At 40.7% G+C, this 23052-nt stretch overlaps 1 protein-coding gene across 3 annotated transcripts in view; it reads right to left on the bottom strand.

The window, feature by feature from the left end:
- usp24 (ubiquitin specific peptidase 24) overlaps positions 1-23052 on the bottom strand; it is a 162443-nt gene that overhangs the window by 78726 nt on the left and 60665 nt on the right. For all 3 annotated transcript variants that reach the window (XR_013498548.1, XM_078218710.1, XM_078218711.1), the window contains exons 17-25: positions 15804-15953; positions 13669-13800; positions 13245-13356; positions 10125-10201; positions 6048-6188; positions 5053-5106; positions 4845-4960; positions 2599-2665; positions 1377-1487 (exon numbers count right to left, since the gene is read on the bottom strand). Coding sequence is in view for 2 of the 3 variants with exons in the window: in XM_078218710.1 (XP_078074836.1) it covers positions 1377-1487; positions 2599-2665; positions 4845-4960; positions 5053-5106; positions 6048-6188; positions 10125-10201; positions 13245-13356; positions 13669-13800; positions 15804-15953 (960 nt within the window). In the remaining variant the exon portion in view is untranslated. The remainder of the gene's footprint in view (positions 1-1376; positions 1488-2598; positions 2666-4844; positions 4961-5052; positions 5107-6047; positions 6189-10124; positions 10202-13244; positions 13357-13668; positions 13801-15803; positions 15954-23052) is intronic.

Raw genomic sequence — 23052 nt, 5'->3', positions numbered from 1 at the left:
CAATATTTTAGTTAGGTACTAAATGTATGTCAAAATGCACATTGGCATACTTGCTTGGGACAGCTTTTGTCCAATACATGTGGTTAAATCTCAGACACTACTGACCTTAATCTGGCAAACTAGACTGGTTTTAATCAAAATATTTTACTTAGATAAACAGTGATGAATTTAAAAATGTCAGATTTGAACTGAAGTTGAAAAGAAAAATGCAACATTTTGCCAGCAATATTATGACAAACCAGAATATGATCAGATTTTAAAAATCAAAATACACTATACAGGACTGACAGTTTAATCCATTGATGCTGCCAGTGCAGCAAGTGTTTTGATGGCACCCACTTCTCTAGTGAGTTACTATTTCAAGCTGGTTAACAGCCCCATGTCACATTCAATAACAAATTGAAAAATTAACCTCATCATTTCCATAATGTACATAGATCGACCGTTAATATCCACAACCCTGATTGGGAGTGGAGATTGTTGAGATCAATGATACAGTATTTAATTTATTTGAACGATACCACAGAAGGTCAAGCCACTTAGAATGTTTTTGTGCACCCTCTAGCATGAAGGTGCTCAATTAAACCACGCTATAGCCTAGTTTATTTTTCCTGCGATCTGCAAATAAAACGTGGCAATAAAAAATGACATTATACGAACAGCATAATGCTTTTAGTATCAAAAATGACTAGATTTTTCCATGTCCTGCAAATTACTGGCATATTGACTAGATCTGCCCAATCGCACTTTTCCTTTTCTTGCGATGAGGAATGAAACACTCGCAACAAATTCAAATAAAAATGCACAAGTCAGGTTTGTGCCACCATTTTTCTTTTTAATGTACATGTTCATTTCATTTTCAGCTTTTCATTCAATTTTACTTCCATAGGTTGCAATTTGTTTCTTTCCAAAATGAATTTTATTACATTGCCACCCTCTGATGTTTTGAAGTTGTAATCATTGACACATTTTCTGATAAATTGCATTGGGTAAAAAATGCAAGTTATCGAATGAACACATGGGGAACTAATTGCTAATCAGAGGTCAGAGAACAAAATCAATAAAATGCAGTATCTGTTAAGGGAGCCGTAAACCACAAAAAATATCTTGGACCGTCTTGGTTCGGTCACAATTTGCCTTGTACAATTCCTATTATAGCTTTCACATGAGGTTATTTGTTCCCCTTTTAAAGGGGCAATGAAGAATAAGCTCTAAAAAAGAGAGGAAAAATAGAAGCTTTAAGAAAATTTAAAAGTTATTTCTGGTTTTATAAGTAGATGAAAGGAAACAGAATGGACTGAGCATATGGGTTTTCTGTGGAGGTTTGAAATATTTCTGTGTGGGGTCAAAATAAGCAGAAATCTAATGACACCAACCTCTATACTAAATGTTTCTTTTGTAGATTCGCAGATGACCGAGATAGTTACAGGATGTCCATGGAAAGAGGCGCCATGAGGTAGGATAGTCCGAGGAACAGAATACAGATCCTGCATAAAAGATGGTCACAAATTTAAAATAAAAGATACTTTAACCTTAAATAAAGACAGGGCAGTGGAGATACCAACACCCACACCATCCCAGAACAGAGGTTTGGCATTCTCTGCAATTGCCCACAAATTTCCAATGCCAGAGATAAGGTGTTTATGTACAGGAAGCAAGTAGATTCATTCAAGTTGATGTCCAGGATTAGTCCAAAGGCAACTAATTAAGTTAGAAAGGTTAAAGAATCAAAAGGAGTTTGAATACCAAATCTGTACTTACAATACTTTTTTCCCTTCCGTTTAAGTGAAAAATATTACTACAGTACAAATACCACAAGCCTACCAACTTACCTGCCCCCACTTTTCAGAGTCTTCATGGTTTGATTTACCAATTTATTTTTCACTATTAAACATGTTTCTACATTTCTTTTTAAAAGGGAAGATTTGATTAAGAACTTTTTTTTATACTGGGTAGCATTTTTCTCTTTATACCTGGTGCTCACTGTTCCTCTTTCCTTAACTTTTCTGCTCTGCCTGGACTTAATATATAGATACTACTGATTGCAATAATGCATCCACTTCCTTTGGACTCCAGCCCTATCGGGACACCACCCCATGGCCTTGAAATTTCTGTCAGCTGAGAGCTTTCAAGCCTGTTCACTCTTCCACCTACCTTGTGGCCTCTAACCTTTCTTTAGTTTGCCCATCATCCACCCGGCTTTTACCCATGTCAGACCTTCTTTCCTTTGATTTCCTATAACCTCCAACTTTTCCTCGTCCCAACTTTCCCTTCCCATTTAATCGGCTCAGTCTCTAATCCACTTCTATTTTCCCTTTCTCCCATGAGGCTACCTTCCTTCCCTAGACCCCAGAGTCTTGCATTAAATCTGGCTCAGTTGTGCACTGCCATCTAATTCTACGTGAGCTGAAGATTCCACTTTCCCCATCATGCCTCCAATACACAATGATGAAGGCGATCAACTAGAAAATAAAGTCACTATTCTGGGCTTCATCCTGGTGTAAAATAAAATATTACGGTTGGAGTATTGAATATGAATAAATCAGTGATAGAAAAGGCAAAGCTCTTTATTGGAGATGTAATCATCCATTTGCTCACCTCTATTGTGATCACGTATCTTTCAGCAAGCAACAACAGCCGCTCAATTATGACAAGTTTACTGGACCTACAATTGAGAGATAAACATTATGTAACTAGTAACAATAACTTGACATGCCCTTACAAAAAACACAACACAAAAAGTTAGATTGAGCTTTTTGGTAAACCCAAGTTCTAACATGGTACTGAAATAGACATATAACTGAAACATAAACATACAAAAATGACACACAGGAATCCATTGAATCCCCAATGCAGAAGGAGGCTATTTGGCCCATCGAGTCTGTGCCCACTCTGAAAAAGCATCCCACCCAGGTCTGCCACTCCATTCTATCCTCGAAACCCTGTACATTTAGCATTGCCTATCCATCTAACCTACACCTCTTTGGACTGTGGAAGGAAACCGGAGCACCCAGAGGAAACCCACGCAGACAGGGGGAGAATGTACAAACTCCATACAAGCAGTCACCCAGAACCGGAATTGAGTCTGGGTTCCTGGCGCTGTAAGGCAGCAGTGCTAACTACTGAACCACTGTGCTACCCTAGGAAAATACCACCTGGGACACCCAATCTGCTCCATACTGTTGTGATGCCTGAAATCTGATTAGATACCCAACAGCAGCCATGTGATCACATGGATATTCCAAGGGATCCCATGCTTATATTTCCTGGTGTTCACTTAAGATGTGAACTCTGCCTTGACAGAAACTGGAACAGTGCTCCTTGAAGGTTTGTTGAGTCAACAATCACCACACAAATCAGCAACTTATTCCAAAGATCCATAATCCTCAGGTTAAAGAAACAATGTTGAACATTTAACTTTAGCCCAACTCCTGTGCTTCTCCAATCAAATAATAGGAACACAATCTATTCAACTATTTTATATACTTTTATCAATTCACTTCAAAGTCTACACATACCTAAGTGAATAGATCCAGCCCTCCTCTGAAGCTATTCAATAGGCTCGCTATCACCCAACATATGCAAGGACTGAAACTAGACTGTATTGTAAAATATGGTCCAATTATGGCCTTGTCCAAAGATACAACCTCAATGGCAACTATTTTGTTCCCACGTCATATTCTTCCTGAAAATTGTAGGAAGAAACAAAGCTTCATGGAAGGTCAGCATTGCATGACAAGGGAACTGAAGACAGGCTGATTTTCATGATTTCTTCATATTTTAAATTTAGCAAGGAGAGGAGGAAAGTAATGGAGGTAGAAGAAATTGACTGGAGACCAATAGCTTGGACTAATGTGCCTACACCAGCACTTTGGTAAAGCAAACCAAAATTCATCTTAGCGTTCCACACGCACTCTATACCCCTGCATTTCCTCAGATTCAAATATTTATCCAATTTTTCCATAAAGGTGCAATGTCTCAATTACTTGTTATGGCGAAGTTTTCCTGAACCATCCATCCTCTGAATAAATCAATATCTTAACCTCCATCCTTTCCAGTGACTATTTTAAATTAATGATCCCTCATCCCAATTAGGGGAATTATCTCCCTTTAGTCACTTCATCAAATCTGTTCATAATTTTAAAAAGCACCATTTTATCCTTTAATTTATAATTTAATCTATTTTACTTAATTTAATTTTAATTTATGTTATAATTTTTGAAAAAGCACTTTTATCCTTGACTGCTCCAGTGAAAATAGTCCCAACATCTTAATTTTCTCCCAACTGTATTTTCCGACACCAGGTGACATCCTGGGGTGGATTTACACTCTTCTGGCTTTTGTGTTTTTTCTCTAATGGGTCACCAAACAATTCATGTGTGATTTAAACAATTATACATTTTCTAAGGTATGAAGTAGAGGAGAAAGCTCTGACGAAGAGTCATCCAGACATGAAACATTGGCTCTGTTCACTTGCCACAGATGCCGTCAGACCTGCTGAGATTTTCCACCATTTTCAGTTTTTGTTTGAGAAGGGTATGTAGTTTATTAACTCGAGTTTGAGTGACGCTGACTAACAAATGTGTGCAATGATGATCATGGATTGCTACCTAACTGGCTTCAATGAGCATTTTCAAACCTGGAAGCTCCATTACCCTAACTTTAACCTAACTTGCTACGCTTCAACAGGCGTCTGAATTAACTCTTGCTGCATTTCCAAGGCAGGTATGGTTAAAGTCAGAGCATGTGTGTCTTAATTTTCAACATCGTCTAACCCATCGACATTTAAAATCAAAAACAGGAGTTTAGAGCACAAAAATAGGAAGAATGAAGACTAGATTTACCTAGATGGAGACTGTACTGACGTAGCTACAGTAGGCATGGCTGTAGCTGTCAGCATTTTAGTCGCTCTTGTAACAGCATGTGTCAAAGTAGGGCCCCCTAGTGCTGAACTAGCAACCTGCAATGGCAAGAGATGAGCAAAATACAAGATCATACAAAAAACAAGATCACAATGATAATAAAACACCAAGATTTAAATTCTCCACTTACTTCCAAACGTTTGTAGCAGTCTGCTATGAATTTCTTATGAAGGGAAACAGAGTCCTGAAAGAGAAATGAAGTGGTAATGGTCAGTCTTTGGATTTTTTTCACCATATTACGCAGACAGACATAACAGTCATTCAGACTCGAAACATTCGCTCTGTTCTCTCTCCACAGAAGCTGTCAGACCTGCTGAGATTTTCCAGCATTTTTTGTTTTTGTTTCAGATTCCAGCATCCGCAGTAATTTGCTTTTATGACATCTTTCATCTCAGGAATTAATTTCCGCTGTTTTATCAAGAACTTCAGAGAAACTAAATTGCTTCAAAACGGAGCACTCCCAAGCTAGAAAAATAAGTTTGAATACAAAGACGATTTTCCCTCATCATACACCCACTTGTAAAGCACAGGGACAAGAGTAACAAAAATAAAAATTATACTCACCACATCAATCACATCACACTACCCAATTTTTAAAAATCTGTAGTCATGCTAAAATTTACATTTGCCTTGATTTTACCCATTTTCTGACACAGTTCAATCTTCACATAGAAATTACTACGGCATCACACTTAATGAGTAAAATAATTCCAAACAATTTTAGTGCTCGACAATTCCTATTTCCTGACATAACCTTCCTCAATCCCCACCACAATACAAAGTCCTGCATTTATGCTTCATTTCTTTTATAGGCATCAGAATTATGGCTAATGAATTGATGCAATCAACTTGGACAAAACGTTCAAGCTTTGCAAGAGAGAAAACTATGAAGGAAGAAGCAAAGATCATGGAATGTTAAAGGCCATAAGTAAATTTAGCCAATTTAACAGCTTGATTGCCCCTCAAATTAACATTTTAAAAACCTATTTTGAGAGATGTGGGCACTGCTGACTGGGCCAACATTTATTGCCCATCCCCAATTGCTCTTGAGGGAATATATAAGAGAGTCAACCACTTTCATCCTGTCTTGCTATGCATTATAGATATTTGACTTTTGCAGTGTACCTTTTTTAAACGTGGATTGAGGCTGATGTAGCTGTAATTAATGATCAGATGGATTGCTTCATGGGCAATTTCTTCATCTGGTGACTCCATAGCAATTCTCCAGATGAAGTCCATTCCTGCTAGCTCCAGCTTTTCAACATGCTGGTCATTGGAAACAAGAGCGTGCAGCAGTTAATTGTCCTCACCCAAGCAGCAACTCATTTTACTTTCTTAATGTTGCCATGCATTTCCTAAAACAGTTCTCAACAGTGCAGATTGACAGAAATAATGACCAACGTTTTTTGGGAAGTAATGCACTACAGGCGCACACTTCGACAACTGTTTTCATAAAATATTCATGCAGTCAACTCTTTCCATGAGTGCAATCCAATTGTCCACATAACATGCTCATTTTAATTATGAGCCAAAAGATCACCAGAGCAAGTTTTGGGACACTCCACACGATGTAAACCATCCCATGTTGTTTTTGCTGGTGACCTAGCAAGGCACTCATTTTCTTACTTCTTTGACCAAGCTTATTGTCATCTGACCTGATTATCTCATTGTGTGGCTTGATGTCATTCTTGGTTTCATAACGATCCTGAGAAGCATCTTGGTTTTATATAAAAAATGTTAAAAATACAAATTAAACTTGCTGTTGATATAGGACGGGCACTTATCCACCTTCACAGCTGAGGTAGTCTGCTGGGACATGTTGATAATTAGATGCCCATTACACCTGTCTCACGATTGCAGGATGAGATTGGATACATCTTTGCGGCTGGAATTCATTTCAATATTCATGGGGAGCTCATTTGCTCGGAGCTACTCTCCTGGGATGGAGGGAAATCCAAAGAGGCTACCACTGTATGAAAGCAACCTAAAGATCAGTTAGAGCACTGAAAGACAGTGCCATGACATTCAGTGGTGCAAAGGGAGTTATATATTGCCCATTTTAAGGATGATCTAGTTACCCTGTCAGAAAGCCAGGTGCACAAGACTGCCTCAGAAATTGCCATAGCTTACAGCCAGGTCATCTTGGGTCAAAACACAAGCAGCATCACACATACCCTTGAGTGAGTCAAAGCAGCCTTTTACCACGCACGCTACAGCCACTGGGGAGTAGCTTGTTAAAGCACTCAGCTTGGTAAGTGCTCTCAAGTCAAGCACGTGGACAAAACAAAGATTTTATGAATTTCAATGTAGGCATGTGTGAGGTCATCCACTGTTAAACAAAAAAATAGTACTTTTTAAATGAACAGCCAGAAACAATAGAGGCTTAAAGAACCCAAAGGTCCATATACATGGATCATTAAAGTGTCATAGAATTACAGCACAAAAAGAGGCCCTTCCAGCCAATGTGTCTGCACCGACCATCAAGCATCTATCTAACCTACACTGGACTAGAATACAACAGAATAGAGTCGTGCCTCAAAGCCCTACTTAGTTTACCTGGAGTACTCTAAGCAGACCTTAGGGAGGAGATACTGACTTTGGAGGGAGTGCAGGAAAGATTTACTGGAGTGATACCTGCACACTGTGGACTAAATTGGGAGGGGAGATTATACAGACTGAAGCTGTATTCTCTGGAGCTGAGAAAAGGAAGAGGTGATTTGATTAAAGTGTTCAAGATATTAAATGAAGCTGATGAGGTAGCGAGAGAAACTATTTCTTCCCATTGGGGAGTCTAGGACTAGAAGACATGAGAGCTATGTCTTTCAGGAGCAAAGCTGAGAAACAATTGTACCCACAAATGATGGTAGAATTTTAGAGCTCTTATAAGCAACTGATGCTAGATCAATTGATAGTTTTAAATCTGAGATTTATAGCATGTTATCCCAAGGATTTGTATGATGGGGAAAAGGCGGGTATTTAGAATGTTACAGATTCACCATTATCGCAATGGATGGTGGAACATGCTGGAGCTGTTATGATTTATCCTTGTTCCTTTGATAGGCACTGATGTTTTTTACCTGAGCGACCAATTATGTGATATGTTGACAATTGGTCAATATAATGCTGTTTGAAATGTGTGAAGAATATGTTCCAGAAGCAGCTGCTGGCTTTCTAATGTTAGTTGGCACAGTAGCAATGTTGACATTTGGACAGACCCAGTTTATTGGAGGGTAAGAGGATTGGGGGAGATATCAAACATGGCTGTTAATGTCAGAGAATATCGATTATTCTGCTGAAGCACAGTTCAATTAGCTGCTGCCAATGAATGTTGTCTGCAGGAAACTGTTAGTGTCCTCACTTCATCACCTTAATCATCTCATCCATTGTACTGAAGGCCCATGTCCAAGGTAGCTCCATCTACTTGCAGAGTGAACTTACACAGCACAGAATGAACCATTATCATTAGGTGACACTCTATAAGCTGCATCAGTTAACAGAAAGATTACCCGAGGGGCCCAATGGTTTGCTCAGTGAAGGTTCTAATCAGACTTAAAACTGGTTGTGGTGCAGATCAGCAAGTTAGTGTAGGTTTCTCAGAAAAAGCCCCCCTCAACTAAATGCACAAGGGATTGCCTTGAACAAAAGCAATCAGCTCGACCTGCTTTGAAAAGGGTCGAGGGGTTGGGGGAGATGGAGGACTGACGAGATTGAAACGCCAAGGCAGCTGCCAGGACAGAAGGCACAGGCCTACACGATGTAGATAAGGTGGTTAAGACACATGGGATACTTGCCTTTATTGACCGAGGCATCAAATATAAGAGCAGGGAGGTTATGATGGAGCTGAATAAAACACTCATTAGGGCACAACTGAAGTACTGCATGCAGTTCTAGTCGCCATATTATAGGAAATGATTGCACTAGAGAAGGTGCAGGGGAGATTCATCAGGATGTTGCCTTGGCTGGAGTGTTTCAGTTATCAAGAGACTGGATAGGCTGGGGTTGTTTTCCTTGGAGCAGAGAAGGCTGAAGAAGGACATGATTGAGGTGTATATGAACACAGATAAGGTGGATAGAAAGGAACTTTTCCTCTTAGCAAAGGATTAAGGGGCAGGAAGTTTATAGGAGAAGTGAGGAAAAACATTTTCATCCAATGGCTGGTGAGAATATGGAACTCACAGCCTGAAAGGGTGGTAGAGTTGGGGACCATCAAAACATTTAGTATTTAGATGAGCACTTGAAATGCCATAGCATATGAGACTACAGGCCAAGTTCTGGAAAATGGGATTAGAATAGATAGGTGCTTGATGGTCAGCATGGACACGAGGGGCTGAAGGGACTCTTTTCATGTTGTAAGACTCTAAGCACTGCTGGTGACCACACACATTGCTTACTAAAGGAGTAGAAACCCATGTAATTAACAATGGCAGCGTCGAAGGCCATTGGCTTTAATGCATTCAGTCATTGAGGTTTGGAAACCCTGCTCTATCACTTGCAGATACCATGGGGAATGTGCTAAATTTTTTGCTTTGGATGACTTGTTTAATGTAAGCATGAGCTGTAGACTGACAGGTGTTGATGTCCTTGGCAACTTTGAAGGAGCTGAAGGCAATAGTGAACATGACTGCAACAGGCAATGCTGTGCTAATTGTGGGCAGTTGGCTTCAGCAGGTAACATAATTGACAGCTTTCCTAGAAAAGCACAGCTGCTTCCCAAATTTTCCAGCCTTTTACCGAAGAGTAACTGAGGATCCCTTTATCTTAGAAAAAATGACATCTCTTCCTGATTTGTACAGCCCATTGCTTTTGGGCAATTTAAAGAACTGTCGATAGCAATCAAAGTGGTGTTTGGGTAAAAAAAAAAGCTAGCATGTGTTCTTAACTTGTATTCATTAGGCTCCTACTGGTTATGGGTGGAGTTCTCAAAACCCAAATTGAGGTCCACCTGAATATCAGTGAGAAATTGGCATTTTCTTTAAAAATTGTTACACTACCACCCCATTCATGCCAAAAGCTTGTTTGGCAGACAAAAGTCAGTCCCATTGCTTAGAGGAGAGAGTAGGGTCTAAAGGCTTTTAAAAAGAAATCAACATACAACATCACAATTTAAAATTACAATTCCTGTTTCATTTGCTACATTGCTGCATCCTTTTTTGACCAGTTATAAAACTAGAGGGCACAAACACCAATTTAAAAACATCTTACCAGCTGAGCACCTTGTTTTTTCAATCGATGATCAGAAAGGTTTACAATCTCAAAAAACGTTTTGAAGAGATTAAACCCTACAAAAAAAAAAGAACCAGGATGAATTTATAGAACTGCTGGTTACCGAGCTAGATTAAATCAGAGTCAAGACAAACAAGAAAGGATTTCAATGAGAAGGTTATATGCTGCTAATTACCTATTTTCTTTACTCTGAACTACTACGCTGCCACAGAGTATTAATTCAATGGTTTATACCTGCAATTAGCCACTCCCCAAAAGCATGGAGAAAGAACACCTCTCCAGTTGATGGAGAAGATCCTGAGAGGCAGGATTTATGAACATCTGGAGAGGAATAGTATGATCAGAAATAGCCAGTATGGCTTTGTCCAAGGCAGATCATGCCTTACAAGCCTAATTGAACTTTTTGAAGATGTAACTAGACACATAGACGAGGGAAGAGCGATAGATGTAGTTTATATGGACTTCAGCAAGGCGTTTGATAAGGTGCCCCATGCAAGGCTCATTGAGAAAGTGAAGGGGCCTGGGATACAAGGGGATATTGCTTTGTGGATTCAGAACTGGCTTGCCCACAGAAGGCAAAGAGTAGTTGTAGATGGGTCTTTTTTAGCATGGAGGTCGGTCATTAGTGGAGTGTCCCAGGGATCTGTTCTGGGACCCTTGCTCTTTGTGATTTTTATAAATGACTTGGATGAGGAAGTGGAAGGATGGGTTGGCAAGTTTGCTGATGACACAAAGGTTGGTGGTGTTGTGGATAGTGTAGAGGGATGTCAGCAGTTGCAACGAGACATAGATAAGATGCAAGATTGGGCGGAGAAGTGGCAGATGGACTTCAACCCAGATAAGCGTGTGGTGGTTCATTTTGGCAGGTCGAATAGGATGAAATATAATAATATTATGGGTAAGACGCTTGGCAGTGTGGAAAATCAGAAGGATCTTGGGGTCCGGGTTCATAGGACGCTCAAAGCAGCGTCGCAGGTAGAGGCTGTGGTTAAGAAAGCGTATGGAATACTGGCCTTCATCAATAGAGGAATTGAGTTTAGAAATCAGGAGATAATGCTGCAGCTGTATAGGACCCTGGTCAGACCCCACCTGGAGTACTGTGCCCAGTTCTGGTCGCCTCATTACAGAAAGGATGTGGAAGCCACAGAAAGGGTGCAGAGGAGATTTACTAGGATGTTGCCTGGATTAGGTGGCATGCCTTGTGAGGATAGGTTGAGAGAGCTAGGTCTTTTCTCCTTGGAGAGGCGAAGGATGAGAGGTGACCTGATAGAGGTGTATAAGATGCTGAGGGGTATTGACAAGAGTGGATTCTCAGAGGCTTTTACCCAGGGCTGAAATGGTTGCCACAAGAGGTCACAGGTTTAGGGTGCTGGGGAGTAGGTACAGAGGAGATGTTAGGGGTAAGTTTTTCACTCAGTGGGTGATGGGTGCGTGGAATCGGCTGCCGGTAGTGGTGGTGGAGGCGGATTCGATAGGGTCTTTTAAGAGACTTTTGGATAAGTTCATGGAAGTTAGTAAGATAGAGGGTTATAGGTAAGCCTAGTAGGTGGGGACATGTTCGGCGCACCTTGTGGGCCGAAGGGCCTGTTTGTGCTGTAGCTTTTCTATGCTCTATGTTCTATTCCCATACAACCCTATTGGTCTGATGAGGTACGAAAAATTCAGTAGGGAAATGGATTACAAGAGTAAGTAACTATTTTAAATCCATTTTCCATAAGCATTAAGTAATTTAAACTAACTGTTTCACCATGTCTGGCTCATCTCCTTGAAAAAGTCTTCAAAAAAACAAAATATGGAGTTCTGAAGACCAACAGTGAAAATAAAGACTTTGTTGGAAATGTAGGCAGGAAATTGAAATATTATGGTAGCTCAAGACTAATTTTGAAGATTCAATGGCAACAGTTAAGTAGATAAAAAGGCAGAAAATAGCACACAACCTTTTAAAACAGAGACGGTGATATTTTAACAAGGACATCTATGATCATGTACCGAGAATGAATGATACAGGTTTGCCCAAACAAGATTTAGGCTCCGAGCCCCAAAGAACACAAGAATTAGGAGCTGGAGTAGGCCATTTGATCCCTTGAATCTGCGGCACCATTTGATAAGATCATGTTCGATTTGACTGTGGTCTCAACTCTACTTTCCTGTTTACCTCTTCTAACTACTGACTTCCTTGGCAATTAAGGATCTACCGAATTTAGCCTTTAAATTATTCAACAATCCTGTCTCCACACTCACTGGGGAAGAAAATTCCACAGACTCTTAGAGAAAAGATTTCTCATCTCCATCGAGACACCACTTACTTTTAAATTGTGTCCACCAGTTCTAGACCCTCCCATAAGGGAAACATATCTGAGCATCCACTCTGTCAAGTACCCTCAGGAACTTGTATGTTTCAATATCATCTCTCATTCTTTTAAATGCCATTTTGGTTTGGAAATGCACCATATAAAACTATTTTGTGACATGTAAACCACCAATCGCAAATTATTCGCCAAAGATGGTTTAGGATAAAAATGATGTTGTTTCACCACCTGTTCATATACCAAGGTCCAGGATGAATTAAATTAAGGCAAAAAAATACTAAGATCCAAAGGAACAGTCTAAACAACACTAGCTTCAATAAAAGTATTATGAAATGACAGCAAGCTTGCACAGATTCGTAGTCAAGAATGTGAGTATCTCAGACAATGATTTTTGGTTTAAACAAACTTTTAACATCAAACCTGTGCAAGACCTGCTGTACTTTACAACCTTACATTTCACAAACTTCTGTTTCCATTCTCAGAACTTTTTTTAAGCTTACCTGCCCTATTTCACTCACCTGTGTCTCCACATTCCAACCTAGTCCCAAGAGAAATGGTAAACAAATCTCTTAGCAACATGATTATTTGGAAACAAAGTCATTATTAGTAAACTGATGTAAAACATTCAATTTACCAGCTAATTATAATGTGCTTGTCTACAAAATAATAATGATAACACTTTTAAAAGTACTGCACTGGCTGCGAAGCACATCAAAATGGCCCAAGGATATAAAATGTTCAAAATGGGTGGAAGCTCATTCATTCTTCAGAGATAAACTACCGTACTTACCATTCATAGTGATCTCATAGGGCTCCAGCTTGAGGATTTTCTCCTTAAAAAGCTGTTGTTGAATATCACTCTCCAAATCCCCATGTCCTTTGGTAAACCATTCAAAACACAACTGGAAAAATAAGTTTCCCAAATCATTGTCTGGTGTTTCCTTTGAAAAATACTGAAGTTTACATGCAATAGCAAGCGTACCCAATTGGCCAATGCCTTTAACGAAAAAGCAAGCTTTTAAATCACTGACACCATTTACTATAACCATCCCGAATGCAGAAGAATTTCAGATCTACTTGTGGCAAGGATTGACTGTAAAAAGGGGTTCTAAAGCTAAACGCCAGGTTGTTAAAGGAGAAGTGTCTAGAGATGTGATAACGGTAGAGAGCACATTAAATCATGCAGATCGATAAATAACTCAAAAACGTGATACCTCTCGATCCAGTTCACAAATGTCTGTTCCAGACACCAGGCACTCCCAAATCTCCTTGGCACGGTTCCAGCCTATGTAAAGGCTGGCTTCTTGAAGAAAAAATGCAAGAAACCTCAGGTGTGCTTCTAGGTACTGTGGAAAAAGAGACGAGACAGCAAAATACCATTAAAACCGAAGCAACAGCAGAAAAAGAATTGCTGTTCACCTTGGTGTACAAAAATCACCAATATCTATCCCTTAATCAACACCACACACAAAAAAGGTGTTGTTTGTGATTCCAGCATCCGCAGTAACTTCCTTTTATAATGTTGTTCGTGGGAGTTTTCTGTGTATAAATTGGGTGTCAGCTTTCTAAATTCCCGTAGCAACATTTGAAAAGTACTTCATTGTCGATAAGGTGTTTGTAGACGTCCAGTGGTGGTGAAAAGCATCCTATAAATGCAAGTCTTTCTTTGTTTTACATGGCTTTAGATGCTGCACAAATTACTTAAATTAACAAATTTTGGAAATATGGCAAATTGCAAATATAAAATAGAAAAATTACATTCATATATTGGGAGAAGAAATACTTTGTGGTGGATTGTGGTTTAATTAGGACTAAAATTGAACATAAAGCTTTCTAAACAAAAATGAAACTTCAGACTTTTAAAACAAAAAGTCTAGAATGAAATAAGGCCATTTAGCCCATCAAATCAGCTGCACCCAAGCACATGCATCATTATATCAGTGCCTGTAATGTTAATATTCCCTGCACACCATCTGCTGACCATCTACCTTATGAACATTGATTATCTTTCCTAATCTTCCATGAAACTAAAAGCCAGACAGTGTTAAAAATCTCCCTCAATGCCTGCTCCCAACAGATATCAGTCAAGCTCCTTTTATAGGTGTTAATTAACATTACATCTACATCATCCCCCTCTCTGGACGTTTGTTCTACATATACTTAACTACTGGGATAAAGGTTCTAATTTCTAATTCTGCTCGGAACTTGCGATTTTTTTTTCAACCTCTGTCCTCTAATTCTATGCTTGCTATCCAAAATAAATAGTTTCCTTCCCACTTGGTTGTATGTTTCATTACTTTGAAGACCTATACTACATTTTTCCTCAGTTTAGCCAGTATAAATATTGTCACTTGTGCCTTACTTCACAACTTAGTCTCCTAATCATTCTGGCCACTCTTCCCTGAAGTTTTTCTAAAATCTATAACAAAATATTTTTGGAAGTAAACATCAGTTAGCATCTGCAATGAGAAAATATAAGTTAAATAAATTCTGATGATGGGCTACATCAATAACACTAGCTTGTCTTTTCTCTTCTCAGGACATTAACTAAGTATGCATTTCTAGCATTTTCAGATTTTGCATCAAATGAAAACTCAGTCTACAATTACTCATTCAAAAACTTGAGAAATTGATTAGGTTAAAGCAGAGGGAGGAAACTAAATACTGTACATTTTCAAAAGAAGAAACAATTAATATTGCCATTTTAATTCAATGAGCTATTTCTTACTCGGGGTTGAACAAATTTTACAGTAGAAGGGGTTTTAAACAGGGTTTTAAAGCTCAAATCAGGAATAATAAACTGAAGAATGATTACTTCAGTCAACAAACTGTAATTTACTGTCAGGTGTAGATTAATTCAGAAAGATCTGCTATCAGTGTTAACAAAGTGCTTGTGTTGCAAAGACCAGAGTTCAAGATCAAACTGAAGGACATTTTAACTCGAGTACAAATGAGAACCAGGAATTGCTCATATGAAAAATGAAATTTACTGCATAAAAACATAGACCAGCACTGCTCTAGACATAACAATGACAGCAATATTGCTAAAGTTTTAACAGGTCCAAAGGAATCGTCTAAACAACGAGCTTCAATAAAAGCATTATGAAATGACAGCAAGCTTGCACAGATTAGTGGTAAAGAATTTGAGTATCCCAAATTCAAACTTGTATTTACACAATGATTTTTGGTTTAAACAACCTAGGTAAGACCTGGCATACTTTGTGACCATTCATTTGGTACATAAACTAGTTACATAGTTATGTAACTATAAACCCAACATTAAAAAAAAAATCCATGGTTACATTACAGATAGCATGTACACATTATGAAATATCCCTGAAACACTTACATCTTGATGCGTGTATCTGCCATCTACGATTGTCAACCCTGTTAGCCCTCCTGCACCAGCTGCAGAAACAGCTAGTCGATGACAAGCCACAAGGCTATTCGTAACTAGCTTCACTATTTCAAAGTTCTTCTTCAAATCTTGGACAATGCTCTGGAAAAACAGAAGCAGAAGCAAAATCAAAATATACAACATTGAAGAATTGGGTACCATCATCCTCTTGACTTGAGAAGTCAAGCTAAAATAAACTAAAGTAGGTTTCCTCTCTTCACAACAGCTGTGTTAGCTTTAAGTGAAATTAATCTGGGCAATGTTAATCCAAGGCCCTAGTGCATGAAATATCTGTAGAAAAAGTCACTCAGGGAAGTTAAAATGATAACGGGGGCACCGAGAAAGATGTAATTCAGGAATTTAAAATATCAATATTGTAACAAACTGCCATGGTTTAAAATAACAGTGATGTGAGGGAATCATGTCAATAAATTCAATGCCAAACTCCCGGCACAAGCCTGTTGAACAAATCAAACAGGTAAAGCCTTTTCATTGACATCCGTATAAAAGAAGCTGCAATAATTATCAAAGGGACTAGTATAAGATGCAGATGTTCAATATAGTCGAATACGCTAAACCTAATAGTTCCAGCCCCACTGGATCTATGATTGCGCTCACAGTGGAAGGCAACCATCATGGTGAGTATTGCAAATTACAATATTCAATTGCTCCCCTGACATTTCAACTTGATTATTTTAAACCTGACAGAAGCATTTCACAGTTCTTGTTCTTAGAATAATGGAAGTGAAAACAATAACCTTGAACTTCTGTGGAGTAGCAGTCAGAGTTGGATTGCCATTCCACTCCTTGTTTTTTTTTTAACCTTAAAATCCAGCCGCTCCTTTCTTGCCTGACCTTCCAACTCAGGTCAGGTGACAATTGCCTAGTGTTGTGGGTTCAGTAGGGTTTGGGTGGAGCCCCGTAGACACATCAGTACTATAGTTACCCAGGTATTAGCAGTGGTTTTAATTCTTCTAAGTTTCCCTCGGTAATTATTCCAGTAAGACAGTCGGGACCATCTGAAGATTGCGATTCATATTGTACTTTCAGAAGTTTGAACTTCAAGCAATTGCCACGCAATTCTTACCTGGGAACTTCCAGTGGGGGCTCCCCAGCAGATCTTTGGGGTACCCCCGGTTAGGATGTCCCCGAGCTCGAAAGTTATGGGCCAATGTATTGCCTGGCACATAGCAGATTTAGAAATACAATAGCTGCTTAATGTTTATAACCTTAAAAATTGTTGAAAGAAAGATAACATAACTTCTGTTTTGTTACCAAACTAGATGGGAAATGGAATCAATAAATCAAATGCAGGCCCCAAGCACTCCCCTCCACACCCTCTTCGACAATCGCACCACACTCCTAAAAATCAATTCCCAGTGCCTCAAAATTAATACTGCCCTTTTAAATTTACTTGCAAGTCTAGAGATCCTCCGACATCCAAAGGAAGTCCCCGAACTGGAAGTGACCCAGAGGACACGAACACGTGGACCCAGCCATCAGCTCATCCGCAACCACAACCCCAGAGACATCATCCACTTACTAGCCTTTGACCATCCACACCAGAGCGTGGTCTGGACATTCTCCAACCTCCAAAGCCAAACTGCAGCCCGAGTGACCCAGAACGCCTGACCGCGCAGACCCAACTACCGACACAGAAAGCGCAAACAAGGCAACAAATCTTCCATCCACACACCAACCAAAACAAAGAACTTCATTGGACACACCTATACCCTGATACTGCATACTACTCTCACCATCTCCCAGGCACGAAAAGAAGGAGTCACTCCAGGAAGCGTGGAAATGTGCAGGCCTGCAGGTAAGAATGAAGCAACATGGTCCCAAGGCCCCCTCCCCCAGCTTAATCCTGGCAAATGTCCAATCTCTGGAAAACAAGCTAGACTCACTTTTCAAAGGGAACTGAGAGACTGCTGTGTACTCTGTTTCAGGGAGACATGGCTCACTCCTGCTTCACTGGACTGTGCCCTACACAGTAAGAGTTTTAACAACACCAGGTTAAAGTCCAACAGGTTTATTTGGTAGCAAATGCCATTAGCTTTCAGAGCGCTGCTCCTTCGTCAGATGGAGTGGAAATCTGCTCTCAAACAGGGCACAGAGACACAAAATCAAGTTACAGAATACTGATTAGAATGCGAATCTCTACAACCAACCAGGTCTTAAAGATACAGACAATGTGAGTGGAGGGAGCATTAAGCACAGGTTAAAGAGATGTGTATTGTCTACAGACAGGACAGCCAGTGAGATTCTGCAAGTCCAGAAGGCAAGCTGTGGGGGTTACTGATAGTGTGACATAAACCCAACATCCCGGTTTAGGCCATCCTCATGTGTGCAGAACTTGGCTATCAGTTTCTGCTCAGCGACTCTGCGCTGTCGTGTGTTGTGAAGGCCGCCTTGGAGAACACTTACCCGAAGGTCAGAGGCTGAATGCCCGTGACCGCTGAAGTGCTCCCCCACAGGAAGAGAACAGTCTCGCCTGGTGATTGTCGGGCGGTGTTCATTCATCCGTTGTCGTAGCGTCTGCATGGTTTCCCCAATGTACCATGCCTCGGGACATCCTTTCCTGCAGCGTATCAGGTAGACAACGTTGGCCGAGTTGCAAGAGTAGGGGTACCGTGTACCTGGTAGATGGTGTTCTCACGTGAGATGATGGCATCCGTGTCGATGATCCGGCACGTCTTGATCATCGACACGGATGCCATCATCTCACGTGAGAACACCATCTACCAGGTACATGGTACCCCTACTCTTGCAACTCGGCCAACGTTGTCTACCTGATACGCTGCAGGAAAGGATGTCCCGAGGCATGGTACATTGGGGAAACCATGCAGACGCTACGACAACGGATGAATGAACACCGCCCGACAATCACCAGGCGAGACTGTTCTCTTCCTGTGGGGGAGCACTTCAGCGGTCACGGGCATTCAGCCTCTGACCTTCGGGTAAGCGTTCTCCAAGGCGGCCTTCACAACACACGACAGCGCAGAGTCGCTGAGCAGAAACTGATAGCCAAGTTCTGCACACATGAGGACGGCCTAAACCGGGATGTTGGGTTTATGTCACACTATCAGTAACCCCCACAGCTTGCTTCCTCGGCTTGCAGAATCTCACTGGTTGTCCTATCTGGAGACAATACACATCTCTTTAACCTGTGCTTAATGCTCCCTCCACTCACATTGTCTGTATCTTTAAGACCTGGTTGGCTGTAGAGATTCGCATTCTAATCAGTATTCTGTAACTTGATTGTGTCTCTGTGCCCTGTTTGAGAGCAGATTTCCACTCCATCTGACGAAGGAGCAGCGCTCCGAAAGCTAATGGTATTTGCTACCAAATAAACCTGTTGGACTTTAACCTGGTGTTGTTAAAACTCTTACTGTGTTTACCCCAGTCCAACGCCGGCATCTGCACATCACTGTGCCCTACAACCAGAGGGCTTCTCAATCTACCAAATGGACCATAAAGCAGCCTCAGACAAGGCTAAGGTAGGTGGGATCTGCCTTCTAGTCAACACCTCTTGACACTTAGATGTAGCAATACAACAAGACGCAGCAAGATGTAGTTGAGTTTCTGCTCACCGGATCTTGGGGATTTTCATAGTAACTTCATTACAATGTCAATGTAAGCCTACTTGTGATTAATAAATAAACTTTACTTTGGAATACCTGATACTAAAATGTCCCCCACTACCTTCTGCGGGAGTTTACCCGTTATCCCAACAGTAGTTTAATCCCACCCCATGCGGACGTTAAGACCCATGCTGGACGAAATATACATCAGCACAAATAACCTCGAGATGAAACTATACATCAGCACAAATAACCTCGAGATGAAACATCCCGAGGCCTTGTTCATCGTGGCCAGGAACTTCAATCAGGTCAAGAGCGTCCTCCCAAGATGTCACCAACACGTCTCCTATTCCACCAGAGGCCGAGACATCCTAGACCACTGCTACACAAATATCAAACATGCCTATCGCTCTACTGCCCACCCACACTTTGGCAAATCAGACACAAGGCTTACAAGCAAAATTGAAACGGGAGAGTCCATTAAAAAAAGTCATGCAATGTTGGTCTGAGGAATCAGATGATCTTCTACGGGACTGCTTTGAGTCAGAGGACTGGTCAGTATTTATAAACTCAGCGACCAACCTGAACAAATATGCCACTATAGTAACTGACTTCATTAGTAAGTGTGTAGAAGACTGTGCCAAAGCAACAAATCAGTGTGTTTCCCAACAAGAAACCATGGATGAACAGGGATACCCACTGCTTGCTGAAGTCCAGATCTGAGGCATTCAAGTCAGACAAACCTGACTTATACAAGAAATCCAGATATGACCTACGGAGATCCATCAAAGATGCCAAAAGACAGTACCAGACCTAGTGGTGAGAATGAAGCAACACAATCTCAACGCCCCCCCTCCCTGGCTAGCCACACAGACTCCTACTGACTATGGCAAGGTCTGTAAGACATAACAGGCTACAAGAAGAAGGCATGTAGAATTGCCAGCACCAATGCACCCCTCCCCAATGAGCTCAACGCATTCTATGCCTACTTTGAGCAAGAGGTAAGTGAGAGCATGCCCTCCACCCCGGAAGCCTCGGCCGAACCCGCATCCTAGGTCACCTTCGCAGGCGTCAGATCAACCTTCTCAAAAGTCAACCCACGGAAAGCGACTGGCCCAGATGAGTACCCAACCGAGCACACGGATCCTGCACAGACCACCTGGCAGGGGTATTTGCAGACATCTTTAACCCCTCTTTACACCAATCTGAGGTCCCTATTTGCTTCAAGAAGACGACCATCATCCTTTACCAAAGAAAAGCCAGGCAGCGTGCCTTAATGACTATTGTCTGGTGACTCTGACATCCATCATTATGAAGTGCTTCGAAAGGTTAGTTATGGTATGATTCAATTCCGACCTCCCAGATTGTCTGGATCCACTACAGTTCACCTATTGCCGCAACAGTTTCACAGCAGACGCCACCTCCCTGGCCCTACACTCAATCCTGGAACACCTGGATAACAAAGACACCACTGTCAGATCTTATTTATTGACAATAGCCTAGCCTTCAACACCATTATACCAACAAAACCCATCTCCAAACTCTGTAGCCTGAGGCTTGGCTCCTCCCTCTGCAACTGGATCCTATATTTCCTAACCCACAGACCGCATTCAGTAAGGATATGCAACAATGCCTCCCCCCCACACTCATCCTCAACACTGGTGGTCCACAAGGCTGTGTTCTCATCCCTTACTATACTCCTTATACACCTCTGAGTGTGTGGCCAAATTCCCCTCCAACTCGATTTTCAAGTTTGCTGATGACACCACTGTAGTGGGTCGGATCTCAAACAATGATGAGGCGGAGTACTGGAAAACGTGATAGAGAATCTGGTGAACTGGTGCAATGACAATAATATCTCTGTCAATAAAATAAAGGAGATAGTCATCGACTTCAGGAAGCATGGTGGAGGACATGCCCCTGTCTACATCAACAGGGATGAAGCGGAAAAGGCTGAGCGCTTCAAGTTTCTAGATATCCAGATCACCAACAACCTGTCGTGGTCCCTCCATGTCGATGCTATAGTTAAGAAAGCCCACCAATGCCTCCACTTTCTCAGGACGTTAAGGAAACTTGGCATGTCCGCTACAACTCTCACCAACTTTGACAGATGCACCATAGAAAGTATTATTTCTGGTTGTATCACAGCTTTGTATGGCTCCTGCTCTGTCCAAGACCACAAGAACTACAAAGGGTCGAAGCCCAGCCATCATGCAAACCAGCCTCCCATCCATTGACACTGTCTACACTTCCCACTGCCTCGCAAAAGCAGCCAGCATAATCAAGGACCCCACGCACCCCGGACATACTCGCTTCCACCTTCTTCTGCCAGGAAAAAGATACAAAAGTCTGAGGTCACGTACCAACTGACACAAGGACAGCTTCTTCCCTACTGCCAGACTTTTGAATGGACCTACTTCGTATTAAGTTGATCTTTCTCAAAATCCTAGTTATGACACTACATTCTGCACCCTCTCCTTTCCTTCTCTATGTATGGCATGCTTTATCTGCATAGCGTGCAAGAAACAATACTTTTCACTGTGTACTAAGACATGTGACAATAATAAATCAAATCAAATGAGCCAGACTAGCTAGTCTATCAACATTTGCCAAGAACACAACAGCGATTATTTGACTATGAAGGACTTTGGTATATACTATTTACATTTCATTTCTTAAATAGTGCCCTGCAAACTTGGTTGATGCAGGGACCAGATTAACAAGACTACTCAGAAGGATGATTGAATTCAAATCTCTCATGGACATAAATCTTATCATGAAGGTATCCCCACTCAAAGAGATTTCTGTCTTGAAAGGCACTAAATAAATCCAAGCTCCTTCTTAATTCATTAACCTACACTGGAACATTGTTGTCAATAAGGATTAAATCTTTTGCCCCCTTCTTAGAGAGACGGCAGCCAAAGGTAAGCAACCACTAGGTATTGATAGGAAAATAATTTGGATAAATGTTGCTCATCTCTTCCAATCAATACCACTGAAATTTCCCAGTAAACTATGCAAAGCTGCAATGGGGGACATGCAATGGCCAGTCCATTGTTCAAGATGAAGTTCCTAGACAACTCCATAAGCACTACAATATCTACAACATGAAGCAAGCAATTCTTCCAAAATGCTTGGAAAAGACACCCTTAGGTTTACCATTTCATCCAACACATGATTGTGTATAGCTCATGGTCAAGTTCTTACAACACACACTAGGGAACAATGGTTTATTGCAAAACAAAAACTTGTCTATTGTAAACACTGAAATTTACCAGCAACAGGTTACACCAACATTAGTGAGATAATTTCATAAACAAAGTGATGATTTTCCTGCAAGAATTCTTAGTTTATCCTTTTTGGTTTCAAGGCATCAGCCCAATATCAACAATCAATTAAGGAAAGAAATGGAGAGGCTGATGTAGAAAAATTCATGTTTAACAATTAATTAGTTTAGTTATTTGTAATGATCAAGTAATCAAACTATATTAATCAATTAACCTAATATTGTATCCTACTTGATTGTAATCAGTATCACTGTTTCCGTGCAACTGCATCTTCTGTGAAACAACAACTGCATCTTTTGTGAAACAACAACTGCATCTTTACTTGACAAG

This window comes from Mustelus asterias, chromosome 8 (assembly GCF_964213995.1).
Source record: "Mustelus asterias chromosome 8, sMusAst1.hap1.1, whole genome shotgun sequence".
Taxonomy (NCBI): domain Eukaryota; kingdom Metazoa; phylum Chordata; class Chondrichthyes; order Carcharhiniformes; family Triakidae; genus Mustelus; species Mustelus asterias.
Note: the sequence above shows the minus strand (reverse complement) of the source record. Positions and strands in the feature narration are given on the sequence as shown.